Below are 21,746 nucleotides of genomic sequence, written 5' to 3'. Positions count from 1 at the left end.
CCCCTGATGGTTGATGTACGCCACGGCCGTGGCGTTGTCCGACTGAATCCGGACCGGCTTGCCGGAGAGGAGGGGCTGCCAATGAAGAAGGGCCAGGAAAATAGCCCTGATCTCCAAAAGATTGATTGGAAGGAGAGACTCCTGTGGCTTCAAGCGGCCTTGGGCCGCTTTCTGATGGAACACGGCTCCCCATCCTAGAAGGCTCGCATCTGTGGTGATGATTTGCCACTGAGGCGGAAGGAATGACCTCCCTTGGAGAACTGACGCTGGCCGTAGCCACCAAGTGAGAGACTGCCTCACTCTGAGAGGAAGCCGAATAGGACGGTCCAAGGACATCGTGGTCTTGTCCCAGGCTGAAAGCAGAGACAGCTGGAGGGGGCGAAGATGAAACTGCGCAAAGGGCACTGCTTTCTTTGGAAGAAAAACACGGGCTAGCTCCGTGTCGAATTCCATACCCAGAAAGGTCAGACGCTGGGTGGGGATCAGAATGGACTTCTCCTTGTTGACCAGCCAACCTAGGCGGCTGAGAGTGTCCAGGGTTATCTGAAGGCTCCGGAGACAGTCCTGGCGAGACGAACCCTTGATCAAAAGATCGTCCAGATAAGGGATGATGAGGATCCCTCTGGAGCGAAGGATGGCCATGACGGTCACCATCACCTTCGTGAAAACCCGGGGAGCTGAAGCCAGGCCGAAGGGAAGAGCTGTGAACTGAAAGTGGCCTCCCAGAAACGCAAATCGAAGATACTTCTGATGTTGCACACATATTGGAATGTGCAGATAGGCATCCCGAATGTCCACTGAGCAGAGAAATTCCCCGGGCTCCATGGAAGCAATCATCGACCGAAGAGACTCCATTTTGAAATGAAGATCTTCACGTGGCGATTGAGCAATTTGAGGTCCAGAATAGGACGAAGAGAGCCGTCTTTCTTCGGGACCACAAAGAGATTGGAGTAGAACCCGGAAAACCGTTCGTCTGAGGGAACGGGAACAATGACTCTGGCGGAAAGAAAGGAGGAAATGGCCTGCAGAAAACCCGGAATCTGGGCCCGCTGTCGCGGAGGCCGAGACCGGAAAAACCGTCTGTTCGGGAGTGAAGCAAATTCGATTTTGTAACCGGACGCGACGAGTTCTCTGACCCAAGCGTCGTCGACAACGGACAGCCAAGCACCCGCGAAAAAGGAAAGTCTGCCTCCCACCCTGGAAGAAATTCCAGGTGGGGGTGACCCGTCACTTAGACGAAAATCTGCCTGAATTGGCTCCTGCAGATCTGGAATATTGACCTCTAGATCTCCAGCGAGGAGCGGGTTTGTAGGAAGGTTTCCTCTGATCCAGCTCCCTGGTGGCAGGCGGCCGATCCTGTTGAGTGGCTCTCTCCGTGGCAGAGAAGGGACGAAAGGGCCTGAACGGTCGAAACCCCCTTCTGTTGAAAGGACGTTTTGGTCGAGACTGGGGAAGCGAAGTACTTTTACCTCCAGTGGCTTCGGCAATTATCTGATCCAGCTTTACTCCAAAGAGCCTAGAGCCATGGAATGGCAGATTGGTAAGCGACTTTTTCGAAGTAGTGTCCGCATTCCATGACTTTAGCCAAAGGACTCGGCGTACAGCTACTATGTTGCTGTTAGCCCTTGCTACGCAGCCGGCCGCGTCCAAAAGGTATTTTCCCGCCTGGTTAATCTGATCTGCAAGATCTGCCAACTTGTCTTGAGGAGCTGACGCTAAGATGCCTCTGCGAAGAATTTTTGCCCAAGCGGAAATGACCTTCGCCACCCAGGCGGATGCGAAAATAGGGCAGAGAGGCGCCAGATGCCTCAAAGATAGACTTAGCCAGAGATTCAATCTGCCTGTCAGTAGGATCTTTGAGCGATGCCCCGTCTGGCAGAGAGAGCACCGTTTTTGAGGCTATCCGGGAAACTGGAGGATCTACCTCGGGAGCCTTGGACCACTTTGAGAGCAGTTCTGCGTCAAAGGGGTACAGAACGTCCAAGTACTTGCGGCCTGAGAAACGTTGCTCAGGGCGCTCCCAGTGTTTGGATAAGGTAGTGTCGAAATCGTCGTGATTGGGAAAGGTTCGAGACGGAGGTCTGGCTCGTCTAAGGAGAACAGAGCTTTCCTGAGTTGGAGCCTCATCCTGTTTAAGTTTTAGTGTTTGGAAGATAGCTGCAATAAGACTATCGACCATGTCCCGCGTTTTAGAAACGCTGTTCCCCTCTGAGCTAGCTTCCGAATGAGAATCCTCGCCTGATTGAAGGTTGTCATCCGAGGAAGGAGAAGGAGGCCTGGGCGCGGAAGGGCCCTGCGAGCCCGAAGACGAAGTGGACAGAGCCCGCTTCCTAGAAGTCCTTCCCTGTCTGTCTCTCTGAAGGTCGCGGTCAGGTGCGGACGACTCACCCCGAGAGGTGGTCGGAGCAGAGGTGGCTGAGGATAGCTGAGGTAATCGTTCTAAGACCTGGACCAGCGACTGTGATACTTTTTTTCAAGTCAGAAACGGACTGTGACATTGTAGCGGCCCACTCCGGGGGGAGAGAGGAGGGAAGAGCGCCCTCCGCCCGGGACTCTGTGCGTTCCTGAGATGCTGACATATTTGAAGGACTGCAGGGGGGGGCAGAATGGGGACGACTGACCCGATGCCCACTTCTTTTTACAGCGCGCACAAGCGTAATAGGTAGCGGTGGGCCTGAAGCAGAGATCCCCTGAAGGGTTGGGCATAAGTAAACTGCACTGATTGGCTGCAGATATTAGGGAATAACTGCCGAGGAGAGCTAATCCCTGCCCCAGAGCCGAGCCTACCGAGATTCTGTGAGCAGCAGAAGAAAACGCCGAAGTGTCCCCCAAGCAGCGCAGGAAGGAGTGGTTCAGGCATCAGGAAACGCTGTGCTGGGAGATGGGGGCGGAGCTTAGCGGCCACGCCGTGATTGGTTAATAGCGCCTGGGGAGGGCATGGCAGAAGAGGGGGCTGGCATCCAAGAGAGAAAGAAGCCCTGTGATGGGCTAGAAAGGGCGCGCTGAAAAGAGCGCGCTCAGGAAGGGAGGAGGGAGAGCAGAGGAATTCCCCGCGCTGAGGGGAAAGTGAAAGTGCCTACCACCCTGACGGCGCCGCAGCCCCATGCCCGACATACCGCGCTAAGGATGATCTGTACCAGGTCCTGACGTTGCGGTGAGTGAGGGGATCCCCGTAGACTCCCTGGCTAGAGCAGGGAAAGTGAAGGAAGGCAAGCGCTGAGCGCGCGACAGGCAGAAAAGGGCGGGAGATTCAAACTTGTGAAACTGCAAAACCAGGTCCCTTCTTCTCCCATGTCACTGGAGCTTATGCGGGGCCGGAGGGAACGTACAGGCACTTACCTGACGTCCCAGAAGAGGATGACCACAGGGGCCCACGGGGAAACGGCAGGCCGCTGGGAGGGGAAGGAGTCCTCTGTACCCGCATCCTGCAGAAGACGGCTTGAAACACCTGCGATCGCCGTCTTCCTCTCAGCCCTGTCCCGAGAAAGGGGTGAGGAGGGGGATTCGGCAAGGACCAGCCACCTGTCCTTAACCCTTGTCACCAGAAGGTGATAGGGAAAAGTCCTGCCTGCGGTACTGAGAGTTGCGATGTGGGTGACACCACACTGCTCGCTCAGCCGCATGATATGGGAAATCAGAGTGATAACTATACCCTGTTTCCCGATGGAAAAGAACCTAAAAGAGAAAAGAGGGAAAAATTAAAAAGTTCAAACTAAACCTGAAAGGAAAATTGGATTAAAACTGCGAATCTGGGGAGATCCCGGTCCGCCTCCTACAGACACTAAGCACAAATTGAGGTGCTTGGTGCCTGTCGGTGGGTGTATACTGCCGGGGAGGAGCTAATTTTCTTGTTTTTGCATAGTGTCAGCCTCCTAGCAGCAGCAGCATACACCCATGGTATTCTGTGTCCCCCAATAAGGCGATAAAGAAAAAAAACCATTCTACTTACCCTTCCCTACGCGCACTCACTGCATCTTGTTCCGGCGCCAGCAGCTCTTCCATCCGAGTGATCACATGGCACTGCTAGTTAAGGTAATGAATATTCACTTCGCATCTATGGGAGTGGAGAGGGGTGATTATTCATTACCTTAATGAGCGGTGCCACGTAATTGCTCCGCCGGAAGACCTGCTGTCGCCAGAACGAGATGCAGGGAAGGCAAGTAGGATGTGTGCTGGAAGCCGGCTGCTGCGGCTGTAATTGTGCATGCTATAAGAGAAATGAATATTTACTGCTAGCACAGTGAATATTCACTTCTATTTAGCAGCGGGCACAGGCTTTAGCCGCAGGCACAGGCTTTAGCCGCAACAGCAGGCACCTGCCTCTGTGACCCGCAGCTCCCCCTCCCCCGCCGTCCTTCTGGGACAGTGACTCATGTATAAGATGAGGGTGGCGTTTTCAGCACAAAAGATGTGCTGAAAAACTCTGCTTATACACGAGTATATACAGTACATAATGAGAAAGTGTTGTAGCTCAGGCTGTCCTGGACACAGCAATACCAATCACGTGTACTTTCTTTAAACAAAAAGAAAAATGACGTTTTCACATAAAAACTGTTTTTAGTTACAAAATACTTTTCAGGTTTTTTTTGTACTTTATGATACAAGGCATTGTACTGAAAGATAGACAGAATCTTTAAAAATTTCCTGGAGAACTGGCACAAGATTGGAGAACGGCAAATGTTATCCCGATCTTAAAAAAAAAAAAAAAAAAAAATGGAGCCAGGCAATTACTGGCCAGTGAGCCTTACTTATACACCAGGAAAAATCTTTGAACAAATTATTAAACCACATGTGACAGGGTGATCAATGAGTGGAACAGGCTGTCACGAGAGGTGATGAGTTCTCCTTCAAAGGAAGTCTTCAAACAGAGGCTGGACAGTCATCTGTCTGGGATGATTTGGTGAACCCTGCTTTCCAGCTTTGAGCAGGGGGTTGGACCAGATGACCCAGGAGGTCCCTTCCAACTTTACCATTCTAGGATTCTATGTAAGTAGTTTGATAAGAATACAATAATTAACCAGAGCCAGCATGTGTCTGTAGCAAGCAAGTCATGCCAGAGTAATATAATTTACGTCTATGATGGAATCACTGATTGAGTGGATCAGGGACATGCGGTAGACATAGCATATCTCGACTTCAGCAAAGCATTTGATAAAGTATTTCATACAGTCCTTAATCAAAAAATTACCAAGTATGGGATTGATAAGGCTACGGTTAGGTGGATTGATAACTGGCTCAGTGATTGCACATTCAATTGAAGTGTTTCAAGCGAGGTACCACAAGGCTCTGTCCTGGCCACAGAGTTGTTCAACATTTTCATAAATGATCTAGATCAGTGTACTGAAGGTAAACTAATCAACTATTCAGACGTTGCCATTCTAGGAGGGAAAGCAAACACTAGAGAAGACAGAGAAAGGATTCAGAAGGCTCTAGATAAGATTGAACAAAGGGAAGTGACTAATAGAATGGTATTTAACAGGGATAAATGCAAGACTCTGCCTCTAGGTAAAAAAAACAAGAATTACGTCTACAGAAAGGGAGGAATAGAACTAAGCAACAGCACGTGTGAATAAGGCTTGTTTAAACCGACAGATCACAGACTGCAAGTAAGTCAACAGTGTGATGCAACAGACCTCATCTAGGATACTGTGTTATGTTCTGTGCAACATTCTATGATTATATATATATATATATATATATATATATATATATATATATATATATATATATATATATATACATACACACACACATACATATACACACACACACATATACATATATTTTTTTTTTTTTTTTTAATACACACAGTACAGCCCAAAAGTTTGGACACACCTCATTCAAAGAGTTTTCTTTATTTTCATGACTATGAAAATTGTAGATTCACTCTGAAGGCATGAAAACTATGAATTAACACATGTGGAATTATATAATTAACAAAAAATGTGTGAAACAACTGAAAATGTGTCTTATATTCTAAGTTCTTCTAAGTAGCCACCTTTTGCTTTGATTACTGCATTGCACACTCTTGGCATTCTCTTGATGAGCTTCAAGAGGTAGTCACCGGAAATGGTCTTCCAACATTCTTGAAGGAGTTCCCAGAGATGCTTAGCCCTTGTTGGCCCTTTTGCCTTTACTCTGAGGTCCAACTCACCCCAAACAATCTCGATTGGGTTCAGGTTTGGTGACTGTGGAGGCCAGGTCATCTGGCGTAGCACACCATCACTCTCACTCTTGGTCAAATAGCCCTTACACAGCCTGGAGGTGTGTTTGGGGTCATTGTCCTGTTCAAACATAAATGATGGTCCAACTAAACGCAAACCGGATGGAATAGCATGCCGCTGCAAGATGCTGTGGTAGCCATGCTGGTTCAGTATGCCTTCAATTTTGAATAAATCCCCAACAGTGTCACCAGCAAAGCACCATTACACCTCCTCCTCCATGCTTCACGGTGGGAACCAGGCATGTAGAGTCCATCCGTTCACCTTTTCTGCGTAGCACAAAGACACGGTGATTGGAACCAAAGATCTCAAATTTGGACTCATCAGACCAAAGCACAGATTTCCACTGGTCTAATGTCCATTCCTTGTGTTCTCTAGCCCAAACAAGTCTCTTCTGCTTGTTGCCTGTCCTTAGCAGTGGTTTCCTAGCAGCTATTTTACCATGAAGGCCTTGTGCACAAAGTCTCCTCTTAACAGTTGTTGTAGAGGTGTGTCTGCTACTAGAACTCTGTGTGGCATTGACCTGGTCTCTAATCTGAGCTGCTGTTAACCTGCGATTTCTAAGGCTGGGGACTGGGATGAACTTATCCTCTGCAGCAGAGGTGACTCTTGGTCTTCCTTTCCTGGGGCGGTCCTCATGTGAGCCAGTTTCTTTGTAGCGCTTGATGGTTTTTGCCACTGCACTTGGGGACACTTTCAAAGTTTTCCCAATTTTTCAGACTGACATACCTTCATTTCTTAAAGTAATGATGGACACTCGTTTTTCTTTACTTAGAATTTGTATTATGGCAAGAAAAAAGCAGCTAACAGTCTATTCAGTAGGACTATCAGCTATGTATCCACCAGACTTCTGCACAACACAACTGATGGTCCCAACCCCATTTAGAAGGCAATAAATCCCACTTATTAAACCTGACAGGGCACACCTGTGAAGTGAAAACCATTTCCGGTGACTACCTCTTGAAGCTCGTCAAGAGAATGCCAAGAGTGTGCAAAGCAGTAATCAAAGCAAAAGGTGGCTACTTTGAAGAACCTAGAATATAAGACATACAGTATTTTCAGTTTCACACCTTTTTGTTAATTATATAATTCCACATGTGTTAATTCATAGTTTTCATGCCTTCAGAGTGAATCTATAATTTTCATAGTCATGAAAACGCTTTGAATGAAAAGGTGTGTGTGTATATATATATATATATATATATATATATATATATATATATATATATATATATATATATATATATATATATATACATACATACATACATACACACACACACATATACACACACACATATACACACACACATATACACACACAAAAACACGAGGGGAGATCCAAAAGTAATGATAATCGGTTATTTCTATTGCACAGAGAATTTAAAATATGTTTTCTTCTCTCTTAGGTACCCACTAGTCCAGGAAATAAAAATCACTTAAATAGGCCACGATTCCCGGGAGCTATTTTCATTTGAATATGAACTGCCAAGGAGTGATCAAAATGCAAAAAAACGAGCTCAGAGCTGTCATCAAATACCTCTGCTTGAAAAAAAATGTCTACCAAAGACATACACAGCGACTTGGTGGAAACATTGGGGGGACTCTTCTCCTCCATATTCCACAGTTGCACGCTGGGCCAAGGAATTTAAGCTGTGAAGAACATCGACGTAAGATGAACATCGCGAAGGACGCCCATCCACGTCCCTCAATGAAGAAAACGGGAAAAAAGATGAAGTTGTGTTGGCAGATCGAAGAGTGACTATCAGGCATGTAGCTGAGGTCACAGGGATCTCATATGGCAGTATTCAAAGAATCCTTGCAAAAGAATTGCATATGAGAAAGGTCTCCGCGCGTTGGGTGCCAAAAATGTTAACCGACGAGCAAAAGAAGAAACGAGTTGACATTTCAATAGCAAATCTCGAAAAGATCCAAGCAGACGAGGAGAATTTTTGGTCACTTTTTTGACCATGGATGAGACCTGGATCCACCACTTTGATCCCGAAACTAAACAATCGATGACATGGAAACGAGCCGACGAACCGACGCCGAAGAAATTCAAAGTGTCAAGCTCAGCAGGGAAGGTTATGGCGTCTGTTTTTTGGGACGCTGAAGGAATTATTATGGTGGACTATTTGGAGAAGGGAGCCACTATTACGGGCTCCTACTACACAGAACAAATAAGAAGATTGCAGGAGGCTATCAAGGAGAAAAGACGCGGCAAACTGCGGGCTGGAGTGCTGTTTCACCAAGATAACGCACCGGCTCACAAAGCTGCAGTTGCCATGGCTACCATTCAAGAAGCAGGCTTTGAACTGGTGGAACACCCCCCCTATTCGCCAGATCTAGCCCCCAGTGACTTCTTTCTCTTTCCTCGGCTCAAGGAACACCTCCGGGGCAAGAAATTTGACGACAATAGCGACGTGATAACCGCTGTTGGGGAGTTTTTTTGAGGGTCAAGATCAAGAATTTTTTTCAAAGGGAATTCTAAGTTTAGAAAAGAGATGGATTAAATGTATAGACTTGTTAGGAGACTATGTAGAAAAACATTTTTTTTTTTTTTTTTTTACTATATTCATTGCGTTTATTATTGATTATCATTACTTTTGGATCGCCCCTCGTGTATACACACACACACACTTGGTAAAAGTAAGGAAATTCGAGTTTAATTTGTCTGATTGCTGGCCTAATGCCACGCAGTACTTGCGTGTTGCTGGGTATTAGACTTGTCACTGTTACACTGACAAGAGGTCTGTTACACTACAAAAAAGAAAAACCTTATAAAAACGGAGTAGACTATAGAAGGGTCTTGAATTATCTTATGTCAGAAAAAGAGCAACTGATTGATCAAATCACACAGAAATTATGTAAGGGAGACAGAATCTTTTCCTCAGTTTCCATTCCTGACAGTGGAGGTTGGCAGCCCCCTAGGGGATACGTCGCATCCCCGTTCCATGTAGGCTATCCCCATCTGATCCTTCAACAGGTGATGAGATGAACTCACATTGCTGGATTATTTAATTTATGTGCATAGCTTCTCCTCCTCTGTTGTGCAAATCAACAAACTGCATGGCATGGCATAATGTGTAACAAACATATTAGCAAACATCATTGTTCAGTGACACTGCATCCCTGTTTTGCCAAGGTAACAGTACAATAAACTGGAAGAGCTGATATAAGAGGTAAATAACCATTCGTCAATTTACAAATATTAATTTAACCTACAGGTCCTGCCACTTGAGAAATTGCAATTATTGCAATGCAGAATTTGACGCTTACAAGTAGATCAGCAGGTCTGAAGATGCAGAATTTACAAAAGCATTCTTTAAAGGAAAATGTAAAATTAAAATTTGCATACCTGGTCGAACATTCCCTGCAGGATTCATGACCATTATTCCTTGAACTTAAAAAGAACAAACAATTAGTCATCACAGTTCTTGTGATAAGATATTTCTTAACGAAAGCACTTTTCCTACATTTAGTGTACATTATATTCTACAAAAAAGTACTAAGTGGATATTTGGGATTTAAGCACTCATGACCCATCTTAGACATGCAGTGTGATGGTTTTGGAGTCTGAACCCGCCTAATCAGAATAAATGGACTACGGGGCTCGAGGCACCAAACTGCAGTACAAGGAGCAGTCATCAGGATAGAAAAGACCCTAGGTCTTATGTAAACAGTGAAGGGGATGTAGAGCCCAATTCTGCAGGTCTATATAAACCCCACTGATCAGACACAGACTAAAGTCCCAGAAAACCCCTTAAGCATAAGAGCACGTCATATCAGAGCTGTTGCACATTATGTGAAAAACAAGCAACATCATTAGACCATGATCACACTGGCATCAGAGTTCAACTCTTGCAGGCTTTAATTACACGTAACAATTCTACTAGTCCTGTCTAATAAAATAAATTTAAAAAATCTGAAGGAAGTCTGAGTGACCTGTAATAAGCAATGGAATCTATCAGGTTCCTTTAGGAACAGCTGAGAGAAAAATATATTGAATAAGTCTTGGGACCTGTAAAAACCGAGACCGCGGTCACCTTTATTTGCATCCTCGGGATGCAGACATTGGTGAATACATTGTTAGAGAGCAGGGCTGCCAGCTCCATCTTCCACCAATCAGCGTTTGAGATAACAGACGCGATGACGTCATAACGTATACAGGTGGCAACGGGGGGGCTCATACTGTACATCGATATATGAGGGGGTGTGTGGGATCATACGGTATATATAGGGGGATGTCATCATACTTAATTCATGGTCTCTCATGTGGGCCCGCTGGGAAATTAAATGCTAACCTAGCACATACTTAAAAATACTAAAAGTACAAGAAAAAAAAAAAAAAAAAAAAGTATGAAAATGCACTGGGATCACCTATTAAAACCACCACAAAAAAAAACAACCCACAATTATAGAAATCATTAAATCCAATAGACTATATACTCAAATTAGGCATGCACACAATAAGGCAGTCGCCTATCATCATCCTATTCCATTGTCGGTAATTTGTACCGACAATGCTCATCACTTAAAGAAACAAATTAAATATCAATACCAGAGCGTTAAAAGCCAATAAATCTAACTGCAAACATGCCTATAAAAGAGTAACAGCAAATAAAGTACTGTGTTGTCAGCACAAATAACCAGATTCAAAAATAAAAACTTAAAGGACCTGTAAAGTAAGGAAATGAGGAAAAGATCCCAAATGAATTGCCACTCAATCTGTAGCTTCTTCAAGGAAAAAAATAACCTGTCTGTTTATGAATATACTAGCCTATCATGGTATGAATCCTACAAAGTTATTTTCAAGGAGGATGAGGATAGAGGTTTGCCTTACTGTGGTCACGCCTAATTTGAGTATAGCCGCGGAGACACCATCACATGTTTCTCAACGCAAGCAATGACTAGCCAGGTCTTTCCCCGGGAAGGAACAACCACGGGAAGGGCAGTCTCCAATGAAGGAAACCACCTATGCCAAAACATGGTATCCATCCACAGACAGCTGTTTCGGGGTATTGCCCCTCATCAGTGTGGAGTAGGAAACTGGCTAGTAGGAGCAATGCCTAGTGAAAGGCTATGAACATAAGGATGAGTGACCTCATGGAGATCAACATCCAACACTGCGGAGACACCATCACATGTTTCTCAACGCAGTGATCTAGAGCAATGCCCCCATCCCTTATGGGAAATATGCAAAAGCATGTAAATCAACAGCCGCGGAGACACCATCACATGTTTCTCAACGCAAGCAATGACTAGCCAGGTCTTTCCCCGGGAAGGAACAACCACGGGAAGGGCAGTCTCCAATGAAGGAAACCACCTATGCCAAAACATGGTATCCATCCACAGACAGCTGTTTCGGGGTATTGCCCCTCATCAGTGTGGAGTAGGAAACTGGCTAGTAGGAGCAATGCCTAGTGAAAGGCTATGAACATAAGGATGAGTGACCTCATGGAGATCAACATCCAACACTGCGGAGACACCATCACATGTTTCTCAACGCAGTGATCTAGAGCAATGCCCCCATCCCTTATGGCTAGGGGGGGCACTAGCCAGTTTCCTACTCCACACTGATGAGGGGCAATACCCCGAAACAGCTGTCTGTGGATGGATACCATGTTTTGGCATAGGTGGTTTCCTTCATTGGAGACTGCCCTTCCCGTGGTTGTTCCTTCCCGGGGAAAGACCTGGCTAGTCATTGCTTGCATTGAGAAACATGTGATGGTGTCTCCGCGGCTGTTGATTTACATGCTTTTGCATATTTCCCATAAGGGATGGGGGCATTGCTCTAGATCACTGCGTTGAGAAACATGTGATGGTGTCTCCGCAGTGTTGGATGTTGATCTCCATGAGGTCACTCATCCTTATGTTCATAGCCTTTCACTAGGCATTGCTCCTACTAGCCAGTTTCCTACTCCACACTGATGAGGGGCAATACCCCGAAACAGCTGTCTGTGGATGGATACCATGTTTTGGCATAGGTGGTTTCCTTCATTGGAGACTGCCCTTCCCGTGGTTGTTCCTTCCCGGGGAAAGACCTGGCTAGTCATTGCTTGCGTTGAGAAACATGTGATGGTGTCTCCGCGGCTGTTTATTTACATGCTTTTGCATATTTCCCATAAGGGATGGGGGCATTGCTCTAGATCACTGCGTTGAGAAACATGTGATGGTGTCTCCGCAGTGTTGGATGTTGATCTCCATGAGGTCACTCATCCTTATGTTCATAGCCTTTCACTAGGCATTGCTCCTACTAGCCAGTTTCCTACTCCACACTGATGAGGGGCAATACCCCGAAACAGCTGTCTGTGGATGGATACCATGTTTTGGCATAGGTGGTTTCCTTCATTGGAGACTGCCCTTCCCGTGGTTGTTCCTTCCCGGGGAAAGACCTGGCTAGTCATTGCTTGCGTTGAGAAACATGTGATGGTGTCTCCGCGGCTGTTGATTTACATGCTTTTGCATATTTCCCATAAGGGATGGGGGCATTGCTCTAGATCACTGCGTTGAGAAACATGTGATGGTGTCTCCGCAGTGTTGGATGTTGATCTCCATGAGGTCACTCATCCTTATGTTCATAGCCTTTCACTAGGCATTGCTCCTACTAGCCAGTTTCCTACTCCACACTGATGAGGGGCAATACCCCGAAACAGCTGTCTGTGGATGGATACCATGTTTTGGCATAGGTGGTTTCCTTCATTGGAGACTGCCCTTCCCGTGGTTGTTCCTTCCCGGGGAAAGACCTGGCTAGTCATTGCTTGCGTTGAGAAACATGTGATGGTGTCTCCGCGGCTGTTGATTTACATGCTTTTGCATATTTCCCATAAGGGATGGGGGCATTGCTCTAGATCACTGCGTTGAGAAACATGTGATGGTGTCTCCGCAGTGTTGGATGTTGATCTCCATGAGGTCACTCATCCTTATGTTCATAGCCTTTCACTAGGCATTGCTCCTACTAGCCAGTTTCCTACTCCACACTGATGAGGGGCAATACCCCGAAACAGCTGTCTGTGGATGGATACCATGTTTTGGCATAGGTGGTTTCCTTCATTGGAGACTGCCCTTCCCGTGGTTGTTCCTTCCCGGGGAAAGACCTGGCTAGTCATTGCTTGCGTTGAGAAACATGTGATGGTGTCTCCGCGGCTGTTGATTTACATGCTTTTGCATATTTCCCATAAGGGATGGGGGCATTGCTCTAGATCACTGCGTTGAGAAACATGTGATGGTGTCTCCGCAGTGTTGGATGTTGATCTCCATGAGGTCACTCATCCTTATGTTCATAATTTGAGTATAGAGCTTATTGTCTTAAGAATGGAGTCTTCCTGTGCTTTCAGCTCAACAATTAAAAAAAATAAATTTTTTTTATAGGTGATCTCTATGAATTTGCATACAGTGGCATGTAAAAGTTTGGGCACCCCTAATCAAAATTACTGTTCTTGTGAACAGTTAAGCAAGTTGAATATATAATGATCTTAGCGCTCCTAAAAGCACTAAAGTTATAAATCACACATTTCCTTTGTATCATAGGCAAAAAAAAAAAAAAAACAATAGTCATTTTTTACATTTGAAAAATTACAAAAATGGACAGATACAAATGTTTGGGCACCCTCCATGGTTTGTTCTTAGTAGCCACCCCTTTTGCAAGTATCACAGGTTGTAAACGCTTTTTGTAGCCAAGAGTCTTTCAACTCTTGCTCTGGGGTCATCTTTCATGCACTGCTATTTTGAGGTCTAGCCACAGATTTTCAATGATTTCAGAACAGGGAACTGTGAGGGCCATTGTAAAACTTTCAAATTGCACCTTTTGAGGTAGTCTATTGTGGAATTTGACATGCGTTAAGGATCATTATCCATTTGTAGAAGCCATTTTTTTTTTTTTTTTAACTTTTTTTTCCCTTTTACACATGGTGCTGTTTGCATAAAAAAAATGTTGAAATTTGATTTGAATCCATTCTTCCCTCTACCTGTCAAATGTTCATCATTACCACTGGCTGCAACACAACCCCAAAGCATGATTGATCCAACCAAATGATTAATGGTTGGCGAGATATTCTTTTCCTGAAATTCTTGGCCCTTTTTTGCCACACATGCCTTTGATCATTGTGGCCAAAGAGTTCTATTTTAACCTCATCTGTCCACAGGACTTGTTTCCACAATGCATCAGGCTTGTTTCGAAGTTCTTCTGTATACTTCTGACACCAAATTTTATGGTGAGGATGCAGGAGGTTTTCTTCTGATGACTCTTCCATAAAGGCCATATTTGTGCATGTGTCTCTAAACAGTAGAACAATGTACCACAACTCCAGAGTCTGCCAAATATTTCTGAAGATCTTTTGCAGTTAAGCTGGGATTCTTATTTGCCGGTCTAGCAATCCTACGAGAAGCTCTCACTGAAATTTTGCTTGGTCTTCCAGACCTCATCTTGACCTCTATTGTTCCTGCTAACTGTCATTTCTTAATTACATTTTGAACTGAGAAAAGAGTAACTTGAAACACTTTCCAAACTTCTTATAACTTTCACTTGCTTTGTGGGCCTCCTCCATTTTCATTTTCTGAGTGCTAGGCAGCTGCTTAGAAGAACCCATGGCTGCTGTTTTTTGGCACAAGGTTAGATGAGGTTGGGTTTTTATTAAGCTGGGAAATTTACATTTACCTGGCCTTTCCCAATGATAATAGTGAACAAGCCATAACCCTAACAAGCTAATTAAGGTCTGAAACTTTGGTCAAAGGTATCTGAGCACACAAATCTACAAAGGTGCCTAAACTATTGCACAGGCCCATTTTACTTTTTGTAGGTTTTTTTAAATGTAAATGATGAAAATATATATTTTTTGCCTAAGATACAAAGGAAATGTGTTATCTTTAAATTTAGCCCATTTAGAGATCATTTCATATTCAACTTGCTTAACTGTTCACAATAACAGTAATTTTGAACAGAGGTGCCCAAAGTATAACATGCCACTACTTTTTCTTGTAGATTTTATCAGATCCATCAGCACCTATAATACGCTTGTGACATTCACTGAGTTTTAGAGAAACACTGCAACATCTCTCTGGTGGACATACATTCAAAAAGAATAGACTTGCCGACTATGACAATATACCATACTGGTCAAAATCTAAAGAACATCTTGGTGTTGAGGCATCCGAAACAAATGACAGTGCAAAATGATTAATTGTTACCAAACTAAGTTCCTGGATCACATAATTGTGAGCATTTGCAAGGCAAGTAAATTTATGCCAATTAAGAGAGCTTCAAAATCCTCTTGTATAGAACGTGTCCGTGGGATTGTGCACAGTAACCTACAGAGAGTCAGGGTGGATAAAAATCTTGATTTTTTTAAAAAAATCAAAAAAATCAGATTTTTTTGATTTAAATCAGATTTTTTTGATTTAAATCATTTGATTTAAATCAGATTTTTTAATCAAGTTGTACACAAGCAAAACTTTGTCTTTTTGCAAATCTAATTGTTTTACACAAATAAAAATATTAAAACAGTTGATTATGAAACCTAATAATTTTTATTTGCACTATTAAACACTCAGAATTGAACTACAGAGAGTAAGTACTTTTTAACAATAGCCTATCTCTAACGTTTGAAGTAAGCAAACATCTTCAGTGAATACATCAGTCCTTTAAGCCTACTGTTTATTTAGGACTTTTAATAGGAAAACCAGTTGTCCTGCTTGCTTTAGCAGTTCCTAAGCGGTTTCGGACTGTTGTGTGCACAAAACCAAATGAAGAAAACAATCTCTCTACTCCTGCGGATGAAGCCGATGCAGTCAGTAGCTGAGTAGCTAGATTTATTATCTTTGCTGGAAGAACAAGTGATTGCGACTTCCACCAGTCCAGTGGTTTTAGTTCATTAACGACGTTATCTGCAAACATGTATTTTTGAAATGGTGCAGATTCACACTTCAATTTCAGCACAGTTGCCACAATGTCATGGTTAGTATTGGCGAGCCACTCCATTGCAGAGTTGTTTTCCGCCTCAGATAATTTTTTCCCTCTGTAGATGGGATGCAAGATATTGGCTAAATAGTGTTCTTCTTTTAATGCTTGGTCCTTGCGGTGCTGTATTGCAACCTTTACATTGTTTGAGAGGTTCAAGAGATCTAGAGAACCTTCTAAATCTTTCCAAACTTCTGTGGCATCAGCTATGGTTGCAGTATCTTTCTGCATTTTATCCAACGCAATCGATATTGGCTTTAACCTTTCCAAAAGGTCCTCGGCATTTCTCTTCACACCAAGATTTAATACTTTGCTTCGTATATTAGCATCAATTTTATCCCGATGTGTTTCGCAAATGGACAGTAATTTTGACCAGTTGTTAATAAACAGTTCCAAGCAGTCAGCCAAGGTATTCCATCTAACATCTTGTGGTAGAACCAACTTCAGTCCTCCCATTTCCTTGTAGGTTGCATGTGCAAAATGATTATTGCGGAAATATTTAACAATTTCTACAACATGTTCCTTGACACCCAAAATATGCAGGTCTTTTGCCAAAAGATGCAACAAATGGGCAGAACAACCGTATGTAATGACATTTGTGTCATCCTGTGCCAGTTCCGCTCGCATTTTTGCCACATTGCTTGCGTTATCAGTAACTAAGCTCCTTACTTTACATCCAAACTGTTCTTGGCATTGGTGAATTGAGTTCTTAGCAATTTCAAGTAAATATTCAGCAGTATGTGAATTTCCAGATGTGTCGATTGTGTCTGTAAGGTAAGTTTCACCATCTTCTGTTGTGACACAAGTGCAAATTATGGGGTCGTTGTGGATGTTGCTCCAACCATCCAAGCTCATGTTAACAACCTTGTCTTTCAAATATTTTGTACAAGCCGCTCTTTCTATGTCGTATACAGCCTGAAGATGTTTTCCTGAGATATCAAATCTACTTGGTGGTTTGTAGCCTGGTCTAAAGGTACTGTCACACTTAGCGATGTACCAGCGATCCCGACCAGCGATATGACGCGGTCAGGATCGCTGGTACATCGCTAAGTGGTCGCTAGTGAGCTGCCACACAGGCAGATCTCACTAGCGACATCGCTGGGGACGGGGATCGCTACTTACCTGTCACACCAGGCGATCCTGCATCCTCCCGCCCGGCTCCACGCGTCACTCGTCCTCACAGCAGGAAGCGCCACAGGAAGCTGACGACGAGAAACAGTCCTGAACGTTCTCGCGCGATCAGCGATAAGCAGCGGGGGAGCCGGTCGCTGGTAAGTATCAGACACAGAGATATCGCTAGCAATATCGCTATAACGTCACTAGTTATAGCGATATTGCTAGCGATATCTCTTAGTGTGACATGCCCTTAATTCCTTCGATCATTTGTACAAACAATGGGTGCTCAACTAGTCGGAAAGAAGAATTGGTTGCAAATATGAATTTAGCAATTAATTCATCAAAATGTTCTTTCTGGCTCGTCGTAGTCTTTAAGATGAATTTTTCTACACTTTGCACGCAAAGTTTTTTTTTGGGCTGCTTTGTTGAAGTTGTACCCAGATATTGATTGTCACGTGCAGCACAAGCCATATTTGACCCTGAAAGCACAGAAATTAAAAATATAAATCGACTGCGTATTTGAAGAAATATAACGAAAATATTGAAACAAACTTTTTGAACAATGTAATGGTCCTCGTCCTATAAGGGCTGTCTCAAAAGTTATGCTACTCAAGTTTTCCGGTGAGGTTGCTGTAATACTGGTAACTAATATCAGAGCCTCAGCAACTGAAAAAAACTATGTCACAAAAGTTTTAAAAATGTTTTTTTTTTAAAATGGTCAATTTGGCAGACTTCAAAAGTGAATTGCAGCCTACAATAAAAAAAAATAAGCGTATACACACTTTATTTTTACTTAAAGGACATGTGCACCTTTATTTTTTAAGGTGCAGCCAGTCACAGTGTGCACATGTCCTCCCCCCGCAGCTATCTTACCTCCGATGTCAGCGCTGCGGGGATCCGTGGCTTCGTTCTGCCCGTCCGCGAGCGCGCCTCCATTCATTTCAATGGAGTGTGCGGCCCGCTGACGTCACGCCGCTGGATCACTGCGAGTAGGCCGCAACCGGAGGACGGGAGGCGGACGGTCAAAACGAAGCCACGGATCTAAGCGCTGCGGGGATCGGAGGTAAGAGCGCTGCGGGGGGAGGACATGTGCACCTTAAAAAAATAAAGGTGCACATGTCCTTTAGCGTTAATTTTCTGTGAAATATTGCCTTAACATAAATTTAAATTCTATACTCCAGAACTACCAGTGCTAGAAATTTTTCTTTTCATAGACTTTAACCATCCCAGTAAAATGTCTGTTAAAAAAATAGGTTGTAAATTAATTGCCAGACTTACCACTAGTACTAGGCTCCTGGTGCATAAGAAGCTGTGGGGGTTCATTGACATTAGTTGTATCACTATCAACATCTTCATTTCCCTTCTGGTTGCAGTTTTCATAATGTGATTTCAAACGGCAAACAAGTCCTTGGATATCCTTTTGACAGTATTTGCACTTTGCTCTTGCACCTTTCTTTCCAAGATCTGCTGCTGGCATCTCAACAAAATGAACCCAAATAGGGTCTCTCTTACGACCTGCTGCCATGGCAGGCTCACACAGATCACTTATGAAGTTTGATTGTTACTACAGCCTGAGCCAAGTACTGCTGACTATCCAACAAGTTTGGGCATGTCAACTGAATGCAGGGAAAAAGAAACTAAACCAAAACTGAAACCAAGCTAGAAGTGTGGAATTAAAGGGGCAGTATGAACAAAATGTGGAGGCTATTAATAGTTTATACAATTAAGACATGCTGCTTTTAAACACCTACCTATTGCCATATAGTAAAACAAAAAAGATTTTTACTTACTTTGGGGTCCCCCCCTCACCCTGGCGTTAGATCGTTGCCCCTAGTTTCGTCCGTGTAACTATGGGCGCACATGCACACTGCTCTCACTTCTCATTTTAATCGTGATTTATATTAAAAAAAAACCTTTTGATTTAAATCAGTGATTTAAATCATGATTAAAATCATGATTTAAATCGATCCGATTTAAATAGAAAAAAATCTTTTGATTTAAATCGTGATTTAAATCATGATTTAAATCGGCGTGATTTAAATCAATCCACCCTGCAGAGAGTCTGGTCGGCGCCATTATACTGATTAAAATGTTACATTGGTTGATAAAATCCATCTTGTGGTTTTTAAACTCTTTTTTCAGTTTTAAGTTCATGATATGCTTGTGCTTCAAGAAAGTAGCTACTACTGTGCAGGCGGCACCATCTTTCTCCAAGGTGGCGCCTCCGGCTCTTGCGCAGAAGTAGCTACTGTCTTGAAGCACAAGCATATCATTAACTCAAACATATCATTAGTATTACCTTCTCTAAGAAGATGGCACCGCCTGCGCAGTAGTAGCTATCGAATCACCACTATAATACAGATAGCTGCTACTAAGTAGTAGTGGCGGGAGCCATATCAAAATGGATTTTTTTTTTTAAATATCAAGATAACCTCAACCATATTTATTATATACACCATACATACGTGATTATGCTGCAGCAGGTTTTTTCTTCACTATGTATATATAATATTCATCATGGTAACTACGGGGCAGGTCAGTGAGGGATCAGTGACCTGTCAGCAGTATTCATTATGGATACCTAATCAAAGCACCACATACAGACACCCCCCCCCCCCAATCACAGGCTGTTCCGGCACACAAGCGTATCATTAACTCAAAACTGAAAATAAAGATTAATCAACAGCCAGGAGACAGATTTCATCAACCAAGGTATCAATTTAATCAGCATAACGGTGCCGACCTGACTGTCTTTAGGCTACTGAGCACAATCGTGCCTACAGGTTCCCTTTAAGGAATTTTTTCTTTAAATGGTTTATTAATTGTACCACCTCTGGTGTAACAAATAATGTGTCCATGAGAAATAGCAAAAGATAAGGGATCGCACAATTTGTAAGACATTTTCTCCAGGGTATGCCTATATTCCACATGTACTCAGACGCTACTGTTAGGACAAACCTCAATGCTCTAAACACTGGGGCGCGATCACAATTTTGTCTGGAAAACATTGTGATCACCATATAACATTTGCAGTGGCCCCAAGGTGTAGAAAAAGCAGAAAACCCCTAAAAGTGACCCCATAAGTGTAGTGACCTCTTGGCATTCAGAGCTGCTTCATGAAAGTTTATAATCTTGAGACGTGAAAGATTGTTTTTTTCTATATAATTGTTATTTTAGCCATAACTTTTCTCTATAAGTAATAGGTAAAACGGATCCAACAATTTCCAAATAAATTGCATCTGAATGTGTTTGGAAAGTACTCTTGGTAGACACGGGGGGGGGGGCTCAAAAGGGAAGAATCACTATTTGGCATTGGAGGCGCAACTATGGCAATAATACTTTGTGGGTGCCACATGCAGAGCACCCGAGTTATTACATTAAAAAAAAAAAAAAGCGACCCCCATTTCAGAAACTACACCCCAATAGGGAATTCATGAAGGGTTTTAATGAGCATTTTCATCTGACATTTTCACCGATTTCTTTACCAATGGGTTGACTGAAGATTACAAAAGACATGTGTCAATAAGATTAAATTAATTTTTTTTTTCATTTTTACCATGGATAATAAGAAGAAAGTACCCTGTAAGTTATTACACCATTTCTCTGGTCAAACACTACTGTTAGGGCACATGGCAAAACGCAAAAGAAGCAGCATCATTTACCATTTGGGACGAAGGGTTTCCTTATCGGGGTTGCCATTTGCACAGCGCCTAAGAAAAGACAGAAATACTCAAAAATTAACCTCATTTTACAAGTTACATTCAGAGAATTCATCTACAGCTATAACTACTTTAACCCCACTGGTATTTTCCAGATATTAGTGTATAGTGGATACCACAAAGTGAACATTGCAAATATTTAATTTCAGTGGCCAATACATAGTTTTCAGCTTGTTAAACAGGTTTTCCAGACTTCACGATTGATGACCTGTCTTAATATGATTGTTGGGGAGTCAGACACCACCCGTGGACCATCTGAAAACTGCTCTGTCAGCCAAAACTATGTGATGTACAGACAGAATGCATCAGCACCATGCATTGCTTAAAGTGTAGTACATTCAATTCAATGGGAGATAAAGCGCAGTACTTTCTACGGCCACTAAGCGACATACAGGGCAGTTGTGTTCTGTCCCTATATTGCTTCGTTTTGGACACTTGCCTGCCACAGCAGTTTTCAGCTTGTTAGTGGGAGTGAAGGGTGTCGACTTATCTACTGGTTAGGTGATTAATATATCGTGGGGTTCATCAATCACTTGGTCATGAACAACCCCAGGCTTCTCCCCTCTGCAGCAATGCCATACACGTCGATGGTAAAAGTAGTTTGGGCACATTGTACGGCTCAGAATGAGGGCCAATTGGCTTTGGGAGTGTGGATTTTATTGGAGCCATGTCACTTATCTAGAATCTTGCAGCTACTATTAACACTGAAAACTTTGGATGACATCTGAGTAGAGG

At 43.4% G+C, this 21,746-nt stretch overlaps 1 protein-coding gene across 13 annotated transcripts in view; it reads right to left on the bottom strand.

Annotated features, from left to right (window-relative positions):
- LOC141099769 (uncharacterized) overlaps nt 1-21,746 on the bottom strand; it is a 190,114-nt gene that overhangs the window by 75,521 nt on the left and 92,847 nt on the right. For 11 of the 13 annotated variants that reach the window (XM_073587808.1, XM_073587811.1, XM_073587812.1 and 8 more), the window contains 2 exons: nt 20,955-21,002; nt 9,580-9,624 (listed from right to left, as the gene is read on the bottom strand). The exons of the other annotated variants lie outside the window; for them this stretch is intronic. In XM_073587808.1, the coding sequence (XP_073443909.1) occupies nt 9,580-9,624; nt 20,955-21,002 (93 nt within the window). The remainder of the gene's footprint in view (nt 1-9,579; nt 9,625-20,954; nt 21,003-21,746) is intronic. 13 annotated transcript variants of the gene reach the window in all.

The sequence above is a fragment of the Dendrobates tinctorius genome, unplaced genomic scaffold, assembly GCF_039654945.1.
Source record: "Dendrobates tinctorius isolate UK_male_01 unplaced genomic scaffold, ASM3965494v1 ptg000102l, whole genome shotgun sequence".
Lineage (NCBI taxonomy): Eukaryota > Metazoa > Chordata > Amphibia > Anura > Dendrobatidae > Dendrobates > Dendrobates tinctorius.
Note: the sequence above shows the minus strand (reverse complement) of the source record. Positions and strands in the feature narration are given on the sequence as shown.